This window comes from Acromyrmex echinatior, chromosome 18 (genome assembly GCF_024713525.1).
Source record: "Acromyrmex echinatior isolate Ae372 chromosome 18, ASM2471352v2, whole genome shotgun sequence".
In the NCBI taxonomy this organism is placed as follows: domain Eukaryota; kingdom Metazoa; phylum Arthropoda; class Insecta; order Hymenoptera; family Formicidae; genus Acromyrmex; species Acromyrmex echinatior.
The window spans coordinates 1,918,088-1,938,020 of record NC_141869.1 but is presented as its reverse complement, the minus strand read 5'-3'; the positions used below and the strand labels follow the sequence as shown (position 1 = coordinate 1,938,020).

General features: G+C 35.7%; 4 protein-coding genes across 8 annotated transcripts; all 4 read left to right on the top strand.

Annotated features, from left to right (window-relative positions):
* Window positions 1-142: 142 nt before the first annotated feature.
* On the top strand, window positions 143-2,912 carry Sumo (Small ubiquitin like modifier). 2 transcript variants are annotated; one of them, XR_015548148.1, is made up of 4 exons: window positions 144-404; window positions 503-628; window positions 1,577-1,787; window positions 2,002-2,912. XR_015548148.1 is itself a non-coding variant. In XM_087415682.1 (3 exons), the coding sequence occupies exons 1-3, from the start codon at window positions 390-392 to the stop codon at window positions 1,712-1,714; spliced, it is 279 nt and encodes a 92-aa protein (XP_087271808.1). In that variant the 5' UTR covers window positions 143-389; the 3' UTR covers window positions 1,715-2,912. The 2 variants fall into 2 exon arrangements, 1 of the variants encoding a protein (XP_087271808.1); XM_087415682.1 differs by having other exon boundaries at window positions 143-404; window positions 1,577-2,912.
* A 1,331-nt stretch (window positions 2,913-4,243) lies between these two features.
* Taf1 (TATA-box binding protein associated factor 1) lies at window positions 4,244-12,401 on the top strand. Its single transcript, XM_011058911.2, has 16 exons — window positions 4,244-4,427; window positions 4,518-4,930; window positions 5,254-5,666; window positions 5,762-6,007; window positions 6,084-6,212; window positions 6,289-7,463; window positions 7,631-7,893; window positions 8,038-8,399; window positions 8,474-9,712; window positions 9,816-10,058; window positions 10,257-10,695; window positions 10,798-10,940; window positions 11,030-11,167; window positions 11,292-11,421; window positions 11,498-11,707; window positions 11,975-12,401. Exons 2-16 carry the CDS (start codon window positions 4,585-4,587, stop codon window positions 12,196-12,198), a joined length of 5,700 nt encoding a protein of 1,899 aa, XP_011057213.1. The 5' UTR covers window positions 4,244-4,427; window positions 4,518-4,584; the 3' UTR covers window positions 12,199-12,401.
* A 142-nt stretch (window positions 12,402-12,543) lies between these two features.
* Window positions 12,544-14,829, top strand: LOC105147712 (uncharacterized). The gene has a single exon (XM_011058912.2). It carries the CDS (start codon window positions 12,943-12,945, stop codon window positions 14,512-14,514), a length of 1,572 nt encoding a protein of 523 aa, XP_011057214.1. The 5' UTR covers window positions 12,544-12,942; the 3' UTR covers window positions 14,515-14,829.
* A 210-nt stretch (window positions 14,830-15,039) lies between these two features.
* Window positions 15,040-19,122, top strand: LOC105147713 (uncharacterized). Of its 4 annotated transcripts, none has more exons than XM_011058915.2 (6): window positions 15,040-15,415; window positions 15,662-15,849; window positions 15,935-16,111; window positions 16,383-16,872; window positions 17,506-17,565; window positions 18,451-19,122. In XM_011058915.2, exons 2-6 carry the CDS (start codon window positions 15,667-15,669, stop codon window positions 18,879-18,881), a joined length of 1,341 nt encoding a protein of 446 aa, XP_011057217.1. In that variant the 5' UTR covers window positions 15,040-15,415; window positions 15,662-15,666; the 3' UTR covers window positions 18,882-19,122. The 4 variants fall into 4 exon arrangements, with proteins under 4 accessions (XP_011057217.1, XP_011057216.1, XP_011057219.1 ...); XM_011058914.2 differs by having other exon boundaries at window positions 18,448-19,122; XM_011058917.2 differs by lacking the exon at window positions 17,506-17,565.
* The last annotated feature ends 811 nt before the right edge of the window (window positions 19,123-19,933 follow it).

Here is a 19,933-nt window from a genome sequence, read left to right as displayed (position 1 = left end):
AATAACAGCAAGCACTCACTCAACTATTGAATCCGCTGAACGAAGCCAATGAACGTCGAGCGTCAGCATGAAAAGACATCTTTACCCAATAAATAAAATTTACCAAAAGATGAAACAATCGGTTTTAGATTAGTCTAGATTAGAACTAGTTTACCTTTGGAATCTATAAACTGTGGCGAGTCTATCGTTTCGCGCGTTATTCAGACAAGATGGCGACATTGTAGACGTCGTTTTGAGGAGAAGAAGCGGGACTTCGCGGCAAGTTTGCGTTCCAGAATCGTTTACGACGCAGTTGAGTGTACGAATCATCCGTTTAATCCCGTTATCGATCACGCGACCGCCCGGCAACTCCCGGTGAACACCGATCAGCCTTGCGGAACCGCGGCATCATGTCGGACGAGAAGGTAACGCTTCTCCTCACCTAACCTACAAGCGCCAAGTATTTACGATACGTTGTGGCGTCTCACGCACTACTTACTCCAATTGTCCTTTGTTCGTGCAGGAAACAAAGACGGAGTCGGAGCACATAAACTTGAAAGTGCTGGGTCAGGACAACGCAGTAGTTCAGTTTAAAATTAAGAAACATACACCCTTACGGAAATTAATGAATGCATACTGTGACCGTGTAGTAAGTATTTATCTAATTTTATCCCCATTTTGTTTTTTTCTTATGTTTAGATACTTTTAACACTGTAATAGAGTCATATATATTTATCTTCCGATTGTTGAATTTTTTCAATTGATCTCTTATGAATTGAATTATATTTAGAGTAAGAATCAGAATCAAAACTTGCCAAGTACAAGTCGAATGCTGTTAAAGCCCATCTTAGACTGAGACTCTAGAGATTGAGATTAAAGTTGGGAGCATAGACTGTCGCATAAGACATAAGAACATTAATCAACCAAAGTTCAATTGGTTTATTTTTTTATGTATTATATGCATTATTTGTTACGCAAGAATCTATGATCTGCTTAAAGGTCTGTTTATATTTCTTGTATCTTTTGCACTCAACATCTTCGATTATATATTTATCTCATTTTAAGTTAAAGTAAAAATTTTTGGAATTTTTAAGCAACGCCAACAGATCTTAAGATAAAATTAGGATTTAATCAATTAGAAAGAAAATTTCGAATTTAGTGAACTTTACTTGATTAAAGTTTGAATTCGTCAAATTTCAATCCAATCTTGATCTTATTCTCTTGCCTGATATATAGTCATAAATGGAATGCCAAGTATATTTCTCTGATACTTTTGTAAAATGACGATTGTTATATTCTATTTGCTGAATTGTTAACGCATTATGCATAGTGCTTTCTGTAGTTTATTATGTTTAAAATATTTATATTTTTTTCATATATTAAAATGTATCGAAGTGTAATATTTTCTGATGCAATATTTTAATATTTCAACTTTTTGGAGACATTAACCAATTACAGTCGAATATTCTTCTCATACTTGACTATGATTAGACAATTTTTACTTATGCAGTTGTAGAATAGGTTTTATATTTTTACAATGCAAAAATAATCAATTGCTCATAAATAAATTTCTAATGATATTGTTATTGCTTCATAGGGCTTGGCGATAGCAGCAGTAAGATTTAGGTTCGATGGACAGCCCATAAACGAATTAGACACACCTACCTCACTGGAAATGGAAGAGGGAGACACAATAGAGGTGTATCAACAGCAAACTGGTGGTTTTTCGTGTTGAGATGCAATGCATCGCGTTTACAAATGGACAAAATGAAATTTATCGTTCCAGCAGTGTTTACATTTAACAGAAGGCATGATTTAATAATTTTTTTTATCTTTACTCCACTCTACATAACAGGAGACTTCGATCCATCACATAATGCACAAGATTCATTTAAGCATTTAAATTTTGTTTAAGTTTAATTTAATTTTCATTATTTTTTCTTTATTTTCCTAATTTTCCAATTGTATGTATATTTATTAAAAATATTTAATATATATATATATATTTTTTTTTATATTTAGAGGCTCACATTGGAGTGGGGCCCGTTTAACCACGCGATTGACCACAGCTACTTATAGCGCTCGTAAAGCAGCAGAAAAACTCCAGGCATCAGCCGCTGTGAGTGTTTGTGGTCAATCACAATGTGTCAAACAGGATCATGCTTCCGCGCATTGTGCCGTTGGTTGAAGTCTCTATTTATCGAAACGGCCGTTTACTATAAGTTTTAATAATTAACACAAACACATACGAATAGAATCGGTTTAATATGAAAATGTGAGTTTTTGTTACTGCTGAAAAAGAAAGAAGCGAAACATAATAAGTTATGTAAAGGAACACCCATTACACTCCTCGTCATCAAAATCCTTTAAAAATCTCAAGATTCCCTGTGTACACGGATTTTTTACGTAAATTTAACATTGCAATGATTAAAAGCATTCTCATCTTTAGGTATCCTCTTTCTATATTTGTAAAGGGTGTACAGGAAAATGGTGTTTAGGGCATACATTTTTATTAATGAGTAAGACTATAAGATTTCGGCTTCCGTTTGCGTTTCACAAAAATCAAATTTTGTATCCGTACCGTCATTACAATTTCAGCATGGCCACACATGTTACTTTTTGTATGAGCGATATAAATTGCGAGTTATCTTTTGTAAAGAAAAAAAAATCTTTTAACTTTTGGCAAGCGGCTCCACGCCATTCTTGATGAGGGCATATTGCATAGCGTACTTAGCAAGGAGGATTGTTATAAGATAATTCGTATTTTTCTTTAAGAAACATATATATATATATATTTTTGTCAAGATTTAAATATTGCTAATGTAAAATGTATTCCGAATACAGTTTATTATGTTCGCTAAGTGTAAGTTTTACATAATTGTAAAATACATGTATTTAAAGTGTTTGTGAAAATACAATTTAATTGAACGCCACACTCCAATTGTACACAAAAATAGCGCAAACTTCAGTGATATAAATTTTTTTTATTTAGAAATTCCATCAGAGATATCTATTAAATATTAAAAATTATCAATTGAAGAATATAAAGAATAAAAATTTGTGAATTTTAAAATATAAACAATATTAGAAAAATGCCTACCGTCAAAGCTGAATCTTCATTGCTTTTAAATAATTTTAGAATTATTTAAATTAATTATTTTTCGCAATAAATTTATTTAATATTTTAACATCTTTATAATATGATGCTTGATGGTAGCATCAAATTATTAAATTGCTCGTCAATAGACATTTTTCTAGTATTGTGTTTCTCACATATTCTAAAATAAAAGATTCTTAATATTGTTTAAAATATAAAGTTATAGCGCACATTAAAGCTGTTATACACTAATCTAATCTGAATGTAAAAGTGAGATATCTCAATTAATAAAATACTCAATGTATATTTTATCAAATACCACAATAAAATGTATTGAGAATTTTGCGGTTTAATTCGTTTCAATATTTTTATTAAACGTTATATCTTTATGTCGATTTGTGTACAACAGTTTTAAAGTCCACTGAGTGCGCATCAGGTCTGTGCATCAGGTCTGCCAGTGAAAAACATTATTAGAATATATTTGAGATGTTGTGGACGTATTGTAATTTATTTTTTATTTTGAATTTAGAAAGTATTTATAGAATTTTTTAATGGATAGACGAGGATAGACGAGTTTCAAAAGAATAATTTCAGTAGCTAACGATAGATTCGGATTCACAAACAGTTTATTAAATGTCTTTGAATATTACACTAGGATTGTAACAATTAAACTTTGCTTCTGAAATGTTCAACGAATTTTTTTCTAAGTTTTTTTTAAATTTCGAAGTAGCGCTCAAAAAAAGTTCGTTGGACATTCATCAGAAGACAAAATTTGATTGTTATCCTAGTGTAATATTCAAAGACATTTAATAAACTATTTGTTAAATCCGAAATTGTAACTACCGTTAGCCATCGAAATTATTCTTTTAAAGCTCGTCTATCCTGCACCAAAAAAACCTATAAATATTTCTTAAATTCTGGGAAATCAATTACAGTATTAAAGTAAGTTGTTGATGATTCAATTTTCGAAGACTATGTGTTCCGATTAGCCAAGACCCAAGACGAAACGTACTGAAGTGAACTGCTTGTTCAAATTTTGAGAATCTAGAATAATTATATTGTATATTTATGTACAAAAAGTTCCTAGATATCATCTAAGAGCAGTTTCATTCTCAACTTGTTTCACAGATGTCGTAGCTGCAACAAAAAGAAAATTGATTCATTCCACGTATCTAGTATTCGCACAATCGAAGCTTCAGAGTCTAGATAAATCTGCGAGGTCGTGTTCTTGGTTATTAGTTGGTTTCCATTTGTCCTGGATGGTTTGTCGCAGTGTTATTTATATAAACAAAACTCTGACCCGGGTTTTATTTATGTGCGACTCACCGATATTAGATACAATCCACGTGAGGTAAGATCAATGCTTCGCAAATTGTAAATAAAAAAAACGATGCAATTACTGATTTCATGATTGATTTGCAAAACTATCGTATGTCACCAGGCCAGGCATTTGCATGGGCTTTACTTTGTAAAAGTTGGATCAATCATAAAATCTCAACAAAGAGAAGATGGGGGATTCCGACGAGGAGAATGAGAAGGATTTGGCATCTGGCCTTAATATCACTGGCTTCCTTTTTGGCAATATTGATGATAATGGTCAGTTGGAGGATGATATTTTGGATCCCGATGCCAAACAACATTTAGCTTCGCTCAGTCGTCTCGGTCTGAGTTCATTCATCAATGAGATGATGTCCAATGACAATAATGCCGAGGAAAGAGAGACTGGCAAAGTGGATGAGAAGGATCAAAACACAACTACAAACGACATGGATGTTGATTACTTGGCGAAATCACCTACCGCGTTAGATTTCTCGGATATAAATGAGTTGGCAGAAGATACGATTGATGAAATCTGTTAGTATCTGCACTATGATTTTATGCAGATGTACTTATATGTGATTGATAATATTAAGACTAATTTACAATATATTCTTTACTTTCTGTTTCTTGCTTTTTACCTTTTTCTTTTTTGCCTCTTATTCTGTTTTTTTATTTTTTGTTGCTTGAGGTAAGAAAATTGACAAGTTTCAGAAGAAATATGTGACAAGAAACAGTTGTTGATAAAATGATTATCAAGAAGATAAAATACAATAGGTAAAAAGCAAGAAACAGACAAAGATTGGAGATTAGCTGTTAATGTTAATAATTATAGTCATATAAGTTATATTTATTTTTAGCCAAGAGTAATGGATTCGATAGGAAACTAGACAAGGAAAATGCAGATTATGATGCTGATGATGAGGAGATTGTCAATAAATCAGATACACAATTGATGCCACCACCGCCGATACCAGAGGAGAAGGAGACATTGACTGCAGAAGAAGCAGAAGCAGCGCGTCAACGTAAATTAGAGACACCTCTCGCTTCCATGTTACCATCCAAGTATGCCAATATTGATGTCACTGAATTGTTTCCGGATTTCCGCGCCAATAAAGTGCTTAGATTTTCGCGACTGTTCGGACCTGGCAAGCCAAGCAGTCTGCCACAAATATGGAGGGGTGTAAGAAAGCGACGTAAAAAGAAAAAACATCATGATGTCAGAGATTCTGATTCTGGTTCTGATCAGGATGATAAAAAAACTAAATTTAAGGTATAATCTTCTTGTGGCAAATCTTTCTCGGATCTATAAAAAGCTAGTTGCTACTTTCCGAATAGATTAATATTATATTATGTTGTTTGTTTTAGGGTTGGATCATGCAATATGGTCCCGAGCCGAGTGCGGAAGCATGTCGCTCGGATGATGAAAATAAGCTGCTGCGACCAGTAGAAGATAAGGAACAAACTGGTAAAACGGGTGAAAGCGGAGAGAACGGTGACATGGGACCCAAAGTGGCTGACTGGAGATTTGGACCCGCGCAGTTGTGGTATGACATGTTAGAAGTACCAGAAACTGGAGACGGATTCAACTATGGTTTCAAGATGGTTGAAAAAGTTAGTACTTATACTGTATTTGATTAAAACTGAACAATTACTTCAAAATATTTATATTTTTTTGCATTAAATTTAGGCGGAAGAGCAAGAAAATAAACCAGAAACCAGAAAAGATGAAGATTTTGCTGATGATGCATTCTTGATGGTATCGCAATTGCACTGGGAAGATGATGTTGTCTGGAATGGAGACGATATAAAGCATAAGGTATAATTTTCTTAATAAAGTAATCAGTATTATTATTATATGTTTGCAAGAAAAAAAATAAATTAATTTTTTATAGGTAATGCAGAAATTGAATAGTAAAAATAACGCTGCAGGATGGGTGCCATCAAGCGGCAACAGAACAGCACAAGCCTTTAGTCAGCCTGGAAAAGGTGCCTCTGTCTCCGTAACACCTAATGTTAGACTAGCCACTTCGCAAATTACAACGCCATTGCACATGCAGTCTCAAAAGAATAAGATGAATATGGGCAAGGGAAATCAACAGCCACAGCGAGAGGAAGACGACACCTGGTATTCGATATTTCCAGTAGAAAACGAGGAGCTTGTATATGGTTTATGGGAGGAGGAAGTCATTTGGGATCCCGAACAAATGAAAAAGATACCGAAACCGAAAATACTTACGTTGGATCCAAATGACGAAAATATAGTTCTAGGTATACCGGATGATATTGATCCCGCTCTTCTTCACAAGGACAACGGTCCGCAACCTAAAGTAAAAATCCCGCATCCGCACGTCAAGAAAAGCAAGCTACTGTTGGGTAAAGCAGGTGTTATCAATGTCCTCGAAGAAGACACGCCTCCACCACCACCAAAGTCACCTGACCGGGATCCGTTTAACATATCAAATGATACATATTACATGCCTAAGTCCTCGGAAACTACGTTGAGGCTGAAAGTCGGCGGTGGCAATTTGATACAACATAGCACTCCAGTGGTGGAGCTACGTGTTCCTTTTGTACAAACGCATATGGGTCCAATGAGATTGAGAAACTTTCACAGGCCACCATTGCGAAGGTTCAGCTATGGGCCATTGGCTCTTCCAGCACCGCATGGTGTCTTGCCTTTGCTGAAGCATATAAAAAAGAAAGCTAAGCAACGAGAGCAAGAAAGGATTGCTTCCGGTGGAGGTGATGTATTCTTCATGAGAACACCCGAGGATTTAACTGGACGCGATGGTGAGTTGGTGCTTGTTGAATTCTCAGAAGAGCATCCACCACTTATGAACCAGGTCGGCATGTGCTCCAAGGTGAAAAACTATTATAAAAGAAGGGCTGGTAAAGATCAGGGACCTCAGACATACAAATACGGAGAGACAGCGTACGCTCACACTAGTCCTTTTCTTGGAATTCTTACGCCTGGCCAAAGCATCCAAGCCATCGAAAACAATATGTATAGAGCTCCTCTTTACGAGCATAAGATTCCTGAAACTGATTTCTTAGTCATAAGATCGAGGTACTTTGCCTTAATATAATTACGCTTGTATTATTTCTTTATGCCTATCAATTTTATTATTTTTTTGTATTTTAGTTTTATTAATCATGCATTTTTTTCGTCTATATATTTAAATTTAGATATTTTAAATTATTTTCATTGATTTTGTGATTTGATAATTTTTGCAGACAACAATACTATGTTAGAGAAATGGATGCCTTATTTGTTGCTGGACAAGAATGCCCGCTTTATGAAGTCCCTGGACCAAATTCAAAGAGAGCAAACAATTTTGTACGAGATTTTCTACAGGTGTTTATATATAGATTATTCTGGAAGTCACGCGATACTCCTCGACGAATTAAGATGGATGACATAAAGAAGGCCTTCCCATCTCACAGTGAGAGTAGTATTAGAAAAAGATTAAAGCTATGTGCCGACTTTAAAAGAACTGGTGCGTAATCGTTAAGTTGTTTGTTAGCTCTTTTTGCAATAAAAACTAAAAAATTGTTCAAGAAGAAATATTATTGCTGTTGTATATTTCATTTCTAAACAAACTTGTGTACATTCAAATCATTCATTTTTTTATATCAAATAGGCATGGATTCCAACTGGTGGGTAATAAAGCCAGACTTCAGGTTGCCAACGGAGGAGGAGATTCGCGCTATGGTGTCGCCAGAGCAGTGCTGTGCTTATTTCAGCATGATCGCGGCCGAACAGCGTCTGAAGGACGCTGGATACGGAGAGAAGTTTTTGTTCACTCCACAAGACGATGACGACGAAGACATGCAGCTAAAGATGGATGACGAGGTGAAGGTGGCGCCGTGGAATACGACGCGCGCTTACATCCAAGCCATGAAAGGAAAGTGTCTACTGCAGTTGGCAGGTCCAGCCGATCCAACTGGCTGTGGTGAAGGCTTCAGTTATGTTAGAGTACCGAATAAACCGACTATTAGCAAGGTTTGTTCTGACAAATATATCTATCAAGAATGTTATTATCCAGATTAGAATAAATCATAAAATATTTTGTATAGGAGGAACAAGAAGCTCAACCAAAAAGAACTGTAACTGGCACAGACGCGGACTTAAGGAGATTGTCCTTGAACAATGCGAAAGCATTGCTGCGAAAATTTGGTGTACCTGAGGAGGAGATCAAAAAGTTGTCGCGTTGGGAAGTAATCGACGTGGTTCGAACTCTATCAACAGAGAAGGCAAAGGCTGGCGAGGAGGGCATGACAAAGTTTTCACGCGGCAATCGTTTCTCTATCGCCGAACATCAGGAACGTTACAAAGAGGAATGCCAACGAATTTTTGACTTACAGAATCGCGTGCTGTCATCGAACGAAGTATTGAGCACGGACGAAGGCGAGAGTTCGGAAGAAGACAGCTCAGATATCGAAGAAATGGGTAAGAATATCGAAAATATGTTGTCAAACAAAAAGACCAGCACACAGCTTTCACTGGAACGGGAGGAACAACAGCGGCATGAGCTACGGAAGATGCTCATGGGCGAGGCGCAGGAGCAGGAAAGCAAGAAAGGCAAGGAGAGCAAAAAGAAGGACGAGGAGGAAGACAGCCCGGTTAATAATTTCAATGCGCAGCAGGGACGTGTATTAAAAATCTATCGCACCTTCCGTAATCCTGAGGGCAAGGAATACACACGAGTTGAGTTAGTGAGGAAGCCCGCCGTAATTGATACGTACATTAAGATCCGCAACTCAAAGGACGAGACGTTTATCAAGCAGTTTGCCACATTGGATGAGGCACAGAAGGAAGAAATGAAGCGAGAGAAACGTAGAATTCAAGAACAATTACGACGAATCAAACGAAACCAAGAGAGAGAGCGTATGTTGGGTGGATCATCTATAGTGAACGGCAGCAGCATTAATAATTCGAGCAGTATATTCGATCGCAATAATATTAACACTCCAACTACCACTTCCTCAACTAGTATCCTTCCATTCTGTTTCCAATCTTCTACTTCTTCTATCCCCGCGCCCAAACATCCTAAACAGGAGATATCGCCTCCTAAACGTAAAAAACCTAAACTCAAACCAGATCTAAAACTTAAGTGCGGTGCTTGTGGCAACGTCGGTCACATGCGCACAAACAAAGCCTGTCCTCTCTACCAGAACAGCATCGCCACTGCACCAGTCAATGTCGCGATGACCGAAGAACAGGAGGAGGAAATCGAGAAGCAGCTAAATACTGATGATCAGGATCTGGTCAATGTCGATGGCACCAAGGTGAAATTGTCCTCAAAACTCATCAAGGTAAGTTGATGAAAATTTTTAACACCAAATTTAAATTATTCAATCCATATTCATAAATGTGGTCCAAGAATCTAAAGAATGATAAAAACCTTGTTTATTTCAGCATGCCGAGGAAGTGAAGAGGCGTACATTATTGCTTAAAGTGCCGAAGGAAGCGGTAAATTCAAAGAAACGTAGGAAACCACCCACAGATGACCACTGTGATTATTTGAAACGTCATCAAAGACCGGTTAACAGACGTAGAACTGATCCAGTTGTAGTGATGTCTACAATGTTGGAGAGCATTTTGAATGAAATGAGAGATCTGCCAGATGTGCAACCATTCCTATTCCCAGTCAATGCTAAAGTAAGCGCTATTTTAACTCATAAAATTAAACACTAAAAAACCAATTGCAAATTGAATAAAAATGAAATTAAAATTCAGCTATAAGCTTTATAACTATATAACTATAAATTTATATACAATATGTATAACAAAAATATCCTGAAAATCGAAGAACATCGTTTTACAAATATCGACCATGCTGTTTTTTTTTTATACCAGGTAGTTCCTGATTATCACAAGATCATACAGCGGCCCATGGATCTGCAGACTATACGTGAAAATTTGAGGCTAAAGAAATATCAAAGTAGGGAGGAGTTTCTGGCGGATGTTAATCAGATTGTGGAGAACTCGACGCTCTATAACGGAGCAAAGAGTTCATTGACTGTAGCTGCCAAGAGAATGTTGGATACGTGTGTCGAGAGACTTGGTGAAAAGGAGGATCGTTTGATGAGACTGGAGAAGGCCATCAATCCTCTTCTGGACGACAATGATCAAGTTGCTCTCACTTTTATCCTGGATAACGTTGTCAACAATAAATTGAAATCTATGACAGAAGTATGGCCGTTTATGAAACCTGTCAATAAAAAGATGGTGAAGGATTATTACAATATTGTCAAGAAACCGATGGACCTAGAAACAGTATCTAAAAAAGTTTCTGGTAAGAAATTTAAATGTTTACACAAAACTGTAGATTTATACGCTTGTACTTTACTTTTTCTTAAAATTAATTATTATTTATTTATTTTTAAAATCCTTTTAGCACACAAATATCATAGCCGTCACGAATTTCTTAGAGATATCGAACAGATCTTGGAGAATTGCTCGATTTATAATGGTAAAGAGTCTCCGCTTACAAGTAAAGCGGAGTTGCTGGTTAAAGTGTGTAAAGATACATTAGATGAGGTATGATTATTTTTGTAGTAATTAGAAAAATTGTTAATTCTTAAGTTAAATAGAAATAAAGTTACTGACAATGATGAATATTGTTTTAGTATGATGAACATCTGACGCAACTAGAGAACAATATATTGCTCGTGCAAAAACGAGCGATGGAGCAGGCAGACATAGATTCCTCCTGGCTTTGCCCGGATGAAGAAAACTACACTATCACGGAACCTGAATATAGAGGTGTAAGTATTATGCTTATTTTTATATTTAATATTTAATTATGTATTTCTTATTTATAATTTATATTTTACTATTTCATTATTTAATTTTATCTACATTTTATTCAACATTGAAATTTATCTTTAGAGCCAGAACAGTTCTCCAGAGAATCCATTTAGCAAATCAAATATGGATGACTTTGATTTTGTCGATGTAGAAGGAGACATGGAAACGGACATGGATAGGAATTCGAAAAAGAAGGATGTGCTCGAAGAAGGTAGAGGCAGTATAATCCTAATTTTATTTTTGTATTTATTTCGGAGTTTGTTTAATAGTCTTTCTTTCTGCCACAGATCTTCAATTCTCCAGCGAAGATGAATTTGATGAGGTGCCATTCGGCACGGACGATCATTCCGAGCAAAACGAAGCGGAGACATTGGAGTTAAGCGAGGTCAGGGAAGGTGTCGTACTAGCGGATGATGACAGTCAACAAGCCGCAGAAGCAATGGTTCAGTTGGGGAATGTCGGTTTTTATATGGGCGAGCAACAGCTGCTTCAACAAGGTAAGACAAAATTTTAAGCTAATGATTTGCTTCGCTTGAAGATGTACTCCTTTGAAGAAATTAGAAATTTTATAAAATATAAATAACTTAAAGAGAAACTTATTAATATTTTTACATATAATAAACAATTTGAAAAAATATGACTCTTCAAAAATAAGACGACTTTTTATTCAATTATTTTTAATTACACTTTATTGTTCAATTGAAGTAGAATTGTATTAACTTTTCGTTGAATTTTTTCCATAAACTCCGACTTTCCATTCATAGATGAGAGCATGGATGTTGATCCAAATTACGATCCGTCGGACTTCTTGTTAGCCGGTTTACCAGCCAGAGATGATAAAGGAGAGAATAAGATCCAGGATGATCTGGCTGTTTCCGAAAGTGATGATGATGCCGAGAACGTCACATCCAAGCAGGAAGCACAGCAGAATCAGCAGCAACAACTGCCACAACCGGACGAGGATGTCGGCGGTGATTTGTGGTTCTAAATGCGAAAGCTTTGTTGCTTTTGTTAAAGAAACGCGCGAGAATGTATATTTAGTCTATTTAACAATGGGTTACGAATATAGTTAGATTCCCAAATTTTTAAATCCATCTTGTAAGATTGAAGAATTTAGAGTTTATTCTTCGTATTATGTGCATATATGTATAGGAACTTGTAAATATAGAATAAAGTGTTGTTTTTTTTCTATCTATAGACTTATCGCTATGTTACACTGTTACGCTATACTTGTAAATAGCATTTATTATAAACGATATATTATTGTATAAATCTATTATTTATATAATCTCACATTATCTATATAAGTCTTATGTTATCTTAACATTAATACGTCGACAAGAAGACGAAAAGGTAATGTTAATTAAAATAGTGACATTTTCAGTTACAGTTTTATCGCTTTATGTTAAAAACATAAAATTGTGGATTGGTAATTATACTGAACAATGAATTGCAAGAATCTTTAAATATTATGACATAAACTGCAATTTCATGTTTCTATTATAATCCTCCAAAAAATTGAGAGTTGAATTTTAACCCATACAAAATCTTTTGGTTTTATTATTTCATATCTTTTTAAATTTCAGTGTTCTATGTATTATATATTATATTGTTTGTACTATTGCTTTCTATTTTATATATTTCTATTTTTAATGCCTAACATTTCATCTTTTAGGAGCTCCAGCTGTCACAGTTCTTTTAAAATTTAAAAACTTTCAAATTAACCCTAAGAATGATCACCGATGAAGAACTTACACGGAGAATGGAGACTATCTCTGAGAGCTTCTCGTCCACTGTTTTGTATTCCTCGACGCAGGATAAGATCCAGAATAAGACTTTGAATGAGATAACGATTATCGTTAGAAATGCAACAAAAAAGCAGTTGCAGTCTCGTCATCCTCGCATGCTCATCACGTGTCTACTGAGAATCCTATTATATTACGAGAATGTATTTCACATGAATGGATTTTGCGATTTATGGAAGCGTCGACGTAAGTTTAGAGTCGCCCGAGATTGCTATCATGCTTTACTGAAAAGCTACTTGCCCGAAAGATCACGGGATGTCGTGGAGACCATCATGGAAGCCATCTATCACGAGCAACTCTGGAAATTCGAGACTTTTTGTTTTCAAGTAATATACAGTCTGCTGGATATCAACTCTGTTATTGCCGGACTGATCATCCATTCAATTTGGAATAAATTGACACTAACAGAAATTGACATCGAGGATGCTCGTGGTATTATCAGGATATTATATGAGCTTTTGGACGTGTATGTGTGGCCGGCAACGCAGGATACAGTAGCAATAATAGAAAGGATGCTCACGCTCTTTCACGCTAGCATAATCGCACGTTTGAACTCCCTTTCCTCTTCCTCTTCTTTACCACCTTCATCACCATCATCGCCATCGATGCTTGCGAATCTCAAAAAGGGTTTAGAAGTTTGCCTAAGAAATATTATAAAACATATCTCGAACGATCAGATGCTAGTGGTTGTACAGCACTTGTGCTCATGGACAGTGGCCGCAGGCACGACCGACGAATTTGTTCTGGAGTTCGCCAGCTTGCTGGAATTTAGTGCTTATATGCACCAGACGGATCTTTATGAGCAGACGCTCACACCGACAATCTTTCCATTGCTGATGCGAATGGTGGGCTCGTCCAGTCGGCTCATCAGTCTACTAGGCAACCGAGTGCTGCAGTGGTTAATGGACCGCCAAGACAACCGAGCGATCTTCGATACACCCAAGATCTTCTTCGAACACACGCATCTTGGTCTGCGCGTCGCGAAGTGTCGCAAAGAAGATCAATTGTTCTTTAAGTTGCACCGCGAATTGCTACACGATAGCCTGCTAAAGAGTCTAATAAGCCACTCGGACTCACAGATGAATCTCGAGACGACATATTGCACGATATGTCTGATTGCTGTTGAGGTACCCTGTGGCTTTACAGCTGCTGCTCTAGTCTGCCTCGCGATGAATATACAGGAGATCATCCTGCAACAACAAAACAATCGCATGAAAGTATATTATCATATACATGCTATGATCATCTCGATTATGTCCCTCATCTGCTGGATACACAAGGCTAAAGTCTTCTATAGCTACGTGAATAGAATTGTGATGGAAAGAGCGCAATGGGCTCCACATCTGAATCCTCCCATGAAATCCCAATACAACTTTGCGCTGCACCACGTTGTTTGGAACAAGCCGGAGCTATTCTTCGTCGACTGGGAGGTGCGCTATGGTCTCTGGAAATGCTTCCATCTCACCGATATCCAGAGCAACATCCCGTTAATCGTCTGACACATTAAATAATATGATTTCTGGAATAAATCAGGAATTCACAGATCATTCTATTGCATTTTGAATTAAAGAAGATTCAAAGAAATAAAAATCTAACGAAATCAAGAGGCCATGAGGGGTATTTTTCTGTATTTAACGATTGAAGGAGGAATGAAGAATTATAATTCCATATAAAGAGGAATTATTAATAGAATTAAACGATTATTGTGTAAGAACTATTCTCTTATTATTTTATGTACGCTTATTTTATGAAACGCTTATAGAAAATTACATTGATACCCAGCTAAATTATATAATGGCATAAATATCACATAAATATATAATTATATTTCTCATGCATATATATATATATATATATATATATATATATATATATATATATGTATGATTATATATATACGATTCATATATATTATAATTAATTACACATATAAAATACATAAAATGTCATATAAAATATAAGTGATATATATTGTATATATTATTTATCATCTTTATTTCATTATATTATTGTTTGTTGTTGATTGCGGCGCCATTGCGCGAAGGCGCGAGGTTGCACGCGTCGCTCAGCGTCGCCATCTCGGAGCGCAATGAAGATCGCATGATTTATGGCGCACTGCTTCGGTAATTTACGCACATCAAAGTGACTCAAGTAAACTCAAGCTTTTCGCGCGCAGGATAACTGTCTTGATTATGTTTTGTATTTGCAATCCATATCTTGAGGAAAGCGAGGACGGTGCTTGAACGATCAATCAGATTTCAAAGTTTCGAATATTTGTGATATAAACGATTTAATAGAATGGTATTATAGAGTGGTGTTGAAAGATCTTATCAACTTTGTCGTTCTTGTTGGGGAGATTCTCATTATCTTCTTCTGTTTGTAAACACGGAATTGTCAAAGGTAAAGAGACGTAATGTTGCATCCGGCAATATCAATACACTGATTATGAAAGTATAACGTTTACTTTTAAACGATACAAATGTTAAGATATAAATGAACTGCATGCAGTTCGTTTATTAGCAACCGTAATAACAGTGCATTGTAGATAGCTGTAAAAGTGACCTAATGCAACACTTGCGAATTCTCTAAGTTCTAGTCAATGTCCTTTCTTGTTTTTCTCGAGTATACAAAGTGTCTTTCACATAGGAACAATGTCTGACGAACAATTCTCCTTGGTGTGGAACAGTTTCCCAAGAAACTTGTCTTCAGGCTTATATACTTTACTGACAGATGAACATTTCGTAGACGTCACATTGGCTGTTGAAGGTCAAATTTTACGGGCTCACAAATTGATACTGTCAGTCTGCAGCACGTACTTTCGAGAACTTTTCAAGGTACCTTATTATTTTAGTGATACAATGGTAATACTGTAACTACTTTTGTGGAGGCTTCATTGATTCCGTGATTTGTTGTACACAGGGAAACACATGCAAACATCCTATTGTCATATTGAAAGATGTCAATTATCGGGATTTGTCAGCTATATTGCATTTCATGTATCAAGGAGAAGTCAATATCAAGCAAGAAGACATCGCCAGCTTTTTAAAAGTTGCAGAGGTTCTACAAATAAAAGGACTGACCACAGATTCAAATGAGGTTCGTCATACAGTCGAAATTATCTTTATAAAAATATAGAGGACAATGCTACAGGACAATGCTAGTGTTAAAATGTATAGAATGTGAGAAAGTATGTTATTGCTTATTTATAAAGATGTTATTTTTTTTCTAAAACAATTTCTGTACATCTCTAAATTTAGAAGGTAGTAAAATATATTTAGAAAGTAAGCAAAATATATTTAGAAAGTAGTAGTTTAAATATATTATATAAAATATATTTTTTTATACACAGTTGATTTCTACATTGCAGAGATTCAAAGATACTCTTAGAAAAAATGACGAGGATTTTGAAGATCGTGGTTTCTATGAAGTGGAAAAAGATAGATGTGAACATGGTGGTACAGACGAAAACGTTTCTACATTCAGCAGGCTGACACACATTGTAAAGGAGCAGTCTACAACGAGGCAAAGCACTTCAACAGAAGACATCTCGACGAGAGAACCGTTTACTGAACAAATGTCAACTGTTACTGATACTTGTCATTGGCAAGGTTGCACAGAAGCTGACTACAGTGTCCCAGATGGCCCAGATGTACAAACAGCGGTCAGCGAGAGAAGCAGAAGCACAGACATGCCATGCATGGAGGAACAGCCGTTGGATTGCACATCCGACGTTAGTCAGCCACAGTCAACCAAGCCCGAACCGCTGGATTATACGATGGATACGGATACGGATTTGGGATACAGATATGCAGCGGAAAAAATACTCTATGCCGGCAACGAGAACGCTCCGAAACAAGGTAGTGATTCTCCCGCCGTCCTGTCGGCATCTCGTGTACTTTAAAGACAACGCTAACAGTAGATTGAATGACGTCGTCGGAACGTCATCCGGAGCTGAAACGCCCTTCGACAAAGAGAAAAGTTTGCTGTACCAGCAGTATCGGCGCCCAAAGGTTTGACACACTCAAGTGTTGCCAAGGATAGATGTGTACTTTGTTATTGAGACTCATTATCACTTGTTTGATTGCGACGCAAGCTCTTAAGCACTTTTACGTACTGTTTAATTAACCCCCGGTATTTCTAGCGTGGACATCTTGGATCTCATTATCATCCCTCCAACGAGCGACATTGTTTCTCTGTAAATTTCTAACGCATTACGATTCAACAAGGAATATGGTCGGTTTACATTGCAAAATCAATTCGTTAAATCACAACGCCGGGGGTTAAAGTCAATTTAGTCTCTGTGATCAACGCAATATATCACGTTTGCATGTTCACGCGAATGGGTGTTTCAAATCCGAGCAAGCGATGTTCTTCGAATTATAATTCTCTCTCTTTTTTTCTCTCTTTCTCTCTCTTTCTCTTTGCATAAATTCACCAGGCACTCATCTCATTGGCCATGAATGTTTAGAGAAAGCGATGTTATCTTACAGATTTCGCGCCAGATACGCAGTTAGTTCCCTACAATCAGAATTCACAAACTCAGCCATTCGGTACGTTTTACACTTCTGTCGCATTTTGCTTGTCGTTCACATTCTCCAATTCGTTCAGCATGTTTGAAAAAAGAACCAATTCGCAAGATTTTTTTTTATAGAATGAATGTAGAAAAAAATAACACTAATTTTATATCTCAATACTTGTTAATTGGTTCGCTAATAATGTTCCTACTTGTTTCTTTCTAAATTGCAGAACTGCATTTCCATACTAATTTGTAACTTATTTTTAAATGTTATTAATATGAATTGATTGTATAATGAATGGATTTTGTTGGAAAAATACAAATTGCATCATTTATCTTTTTTATATTTCTTATCGATCTTTAAATGTAAATTTTCAAGTTAATCTCGTTTTTTTATTGCACGGTTTTTTCCGATATCTCAGGAATTGCATCTCTGCTGTACATACTGCTTATAAATATATTCGATTGATGCAAAAAATTTATCGCTTCGTTATCAAAAATCTCTATTAAAACTGGACTGAAGTTCTTTAAAGAGGGAATTAAAATTTCTCTAGATGAAATAAAAAGAGAATCGAAATCCGCGTAATTTTAGGCTTATTCTTTTTAACTTTTAGACTTTTTATACAAGTCAATGTGAAAAGAAAAAGGGAGAAGATGAACTGTGTAAGAAGTTCAACTAAAAAGAAGAGACCGTTATTTCCTTTATTTTGCTTTTAATTTTATTTTATTGTAGATATAAGATTTTTGCACCAATTTAATACGTCACTCTCTTTTCCTCTTACATTTATGTATATCCTTAACATGTTTTTCATTTTCTTTACGTAATTTCTTGATAGCTTTATCAAATCGAATGCATATCTAAATATATTATTTTCAAGAATAATAATACGATATCTAATAATATTCTCTCCTTTAGTAGGTTTAAATGAGACAACGATTTATCCAAGTGACTCAACATATGAGACGGCAAATTCCAGCACTAAGGGACGACGTACGGTTAAAGGTATTTCCGGTAGCAGCTTGCCATTAGAGACAACGCTGCGTGTCGTTTCAGAGTTGGGTCCAACGTTGCGTATGGAACATGGCAAGGTAATACGCATGTATGCGTGCCCGTGGTGCATGCGTCAATTCACACGCAAAGAAAACCTCAAGCTACATGTCCGTTATATTCATGGTCCGCTTGAAACTCTCACGTGTAAGCTTTGTGGTAATAAATATAAGAACAGTAACAGTCTGCGTGTACACTCCTACCTCTATCATAACTCCAAGCGGGATAAGAGCAGCAAACCGTTGGTAGCCGGTGACGACGGTATCAGCATCGACGGCGACGGCGATGGTGACGGCGTGTGAAGGAATAGTTCTCTCGAGAAGTTTCTTCTTCTTATGATGTGCCCATCGAAAAAAGGCACAAGGATTAATGAGTGTTAACAGGACAAGAACGGAGAGCGATAAGTCGCGACTGAAATTTGTTATATTTATATCTGCGCACCATGCCACAACTCGCACAAACTAGCACATAATAAGTACCGATTATTTCTATACGATGCTAAATAAGCGAGAAGTTTATAGAAATAAAGCGCCTTATTGTAAATATGTTCTTATAGAGTAATCTACCTTTCCCATCCACCGTCCAGTTTATATCTCTCCTGGAATTTCATCCGAAATTCATCATCATTCTCACGATATATAAGCGAATATACGAGTATGTAAATGATATATAAGCGAATATTCATGTATACAAGCATTGCGTTGCAAGCGTGGACAAATGAAAATAAATACATAGAAAAATAAAAAATCGCATTGCCTAGGTTTTTGGCAGTGCTTTTTTAATTCTATATTCTTATTTTCTTTTTTTAAAGACATTTATTTTAAAACATATTATATATCTAATTCTAGAAATATAAATGAATCTGTTCAATGCGGTAATTTTTTATTACGTGTTACAAATAATTCATCGAACGTTGTACTTAAAAAACCAACATATCATTGATATTTCATCGTAATACGTGTAATCTGATATTTATCAAAGAATATTATAATTTTCAAAGTATTAGAATCGGACATAAGAAAAGCTAATTGAAATAAGTTTAATTGAATAATTTTATATATTTCACGTATAAATATAAAATTCCTAAAATTTTGATATTTAAAATTATATGTATACGTATATATGTATACATATATATATATATATGTATATTTTTTATTTTAGATTATATATATATGTATATTTTAGATATAGAGAGATGTGTGTGTTCGTTGCATTGTAATATTTTAAATTTTTCGAGAATGTTACTGCAACATTATTTATCAATTTCTACGATGTTTCCGCAACGTTACACTAATAATATCATGTTAATTAGAATAGGAAACAATTAAAAAGAATATGAAATACGCGGTGT

Coding starts and splice junctions, on each gene's coding strand:
- Sumo (XM_087415682.1), top strand. Junction 629..1,576: donor ATGCATACTGTGACCGTGTA/GTAAGTATTTAT, acceptor ATTGCTTCATAG/GGCTTGGCGATAGCAGCAGT.
- Taf1 (XM_011058911.2), top strand. CDS start 4,585: ATGGGGGATTCCGACGAGGAGAATGAGAAGGATTTGGCATCTGGCCTT. Junction 11,168..11,291: donor CGGAACCTGAATATAGAGGT/GTAAGTATTATG, acceptor ATTTATCTTTAG/AGCCAGAACAGTTCTCCAGA. Junction 11,708..11,974: donor GCAACAGCTGCTTCAACAAG/GTAAGACAAAAT, acceptor TTCCATTCATAG/ATGAGAGCATGGATGTTGAT.
- LOC105147712 (XM_011058912.2), top strand. CDS start 12,943: ATGATCACCGATGAAGAACTTACACGGAGAATGGAGACTATCTCTGAG.
- LOC105147713 (XM_011058914.2), top strand. CDS start 15,667: ATGTCTGACGAACAATTCTCCTTGGTGTGGAACAGTTTCCCAAGAAAC. Junction 16,112..16,382: donor TGACCACAGATTCAAATGAG/GTTCGTCATACA, acceptor TCTACATTGCAG/AGATTCAAAGATACTCTTAG. Junction 17,566..18,447: donor TTCACAAACTCAGCCATTCG/GTACGTTTTACA, acceptor TCTCTCCTTTAG/TAGGTTTAAATGAGACAACG.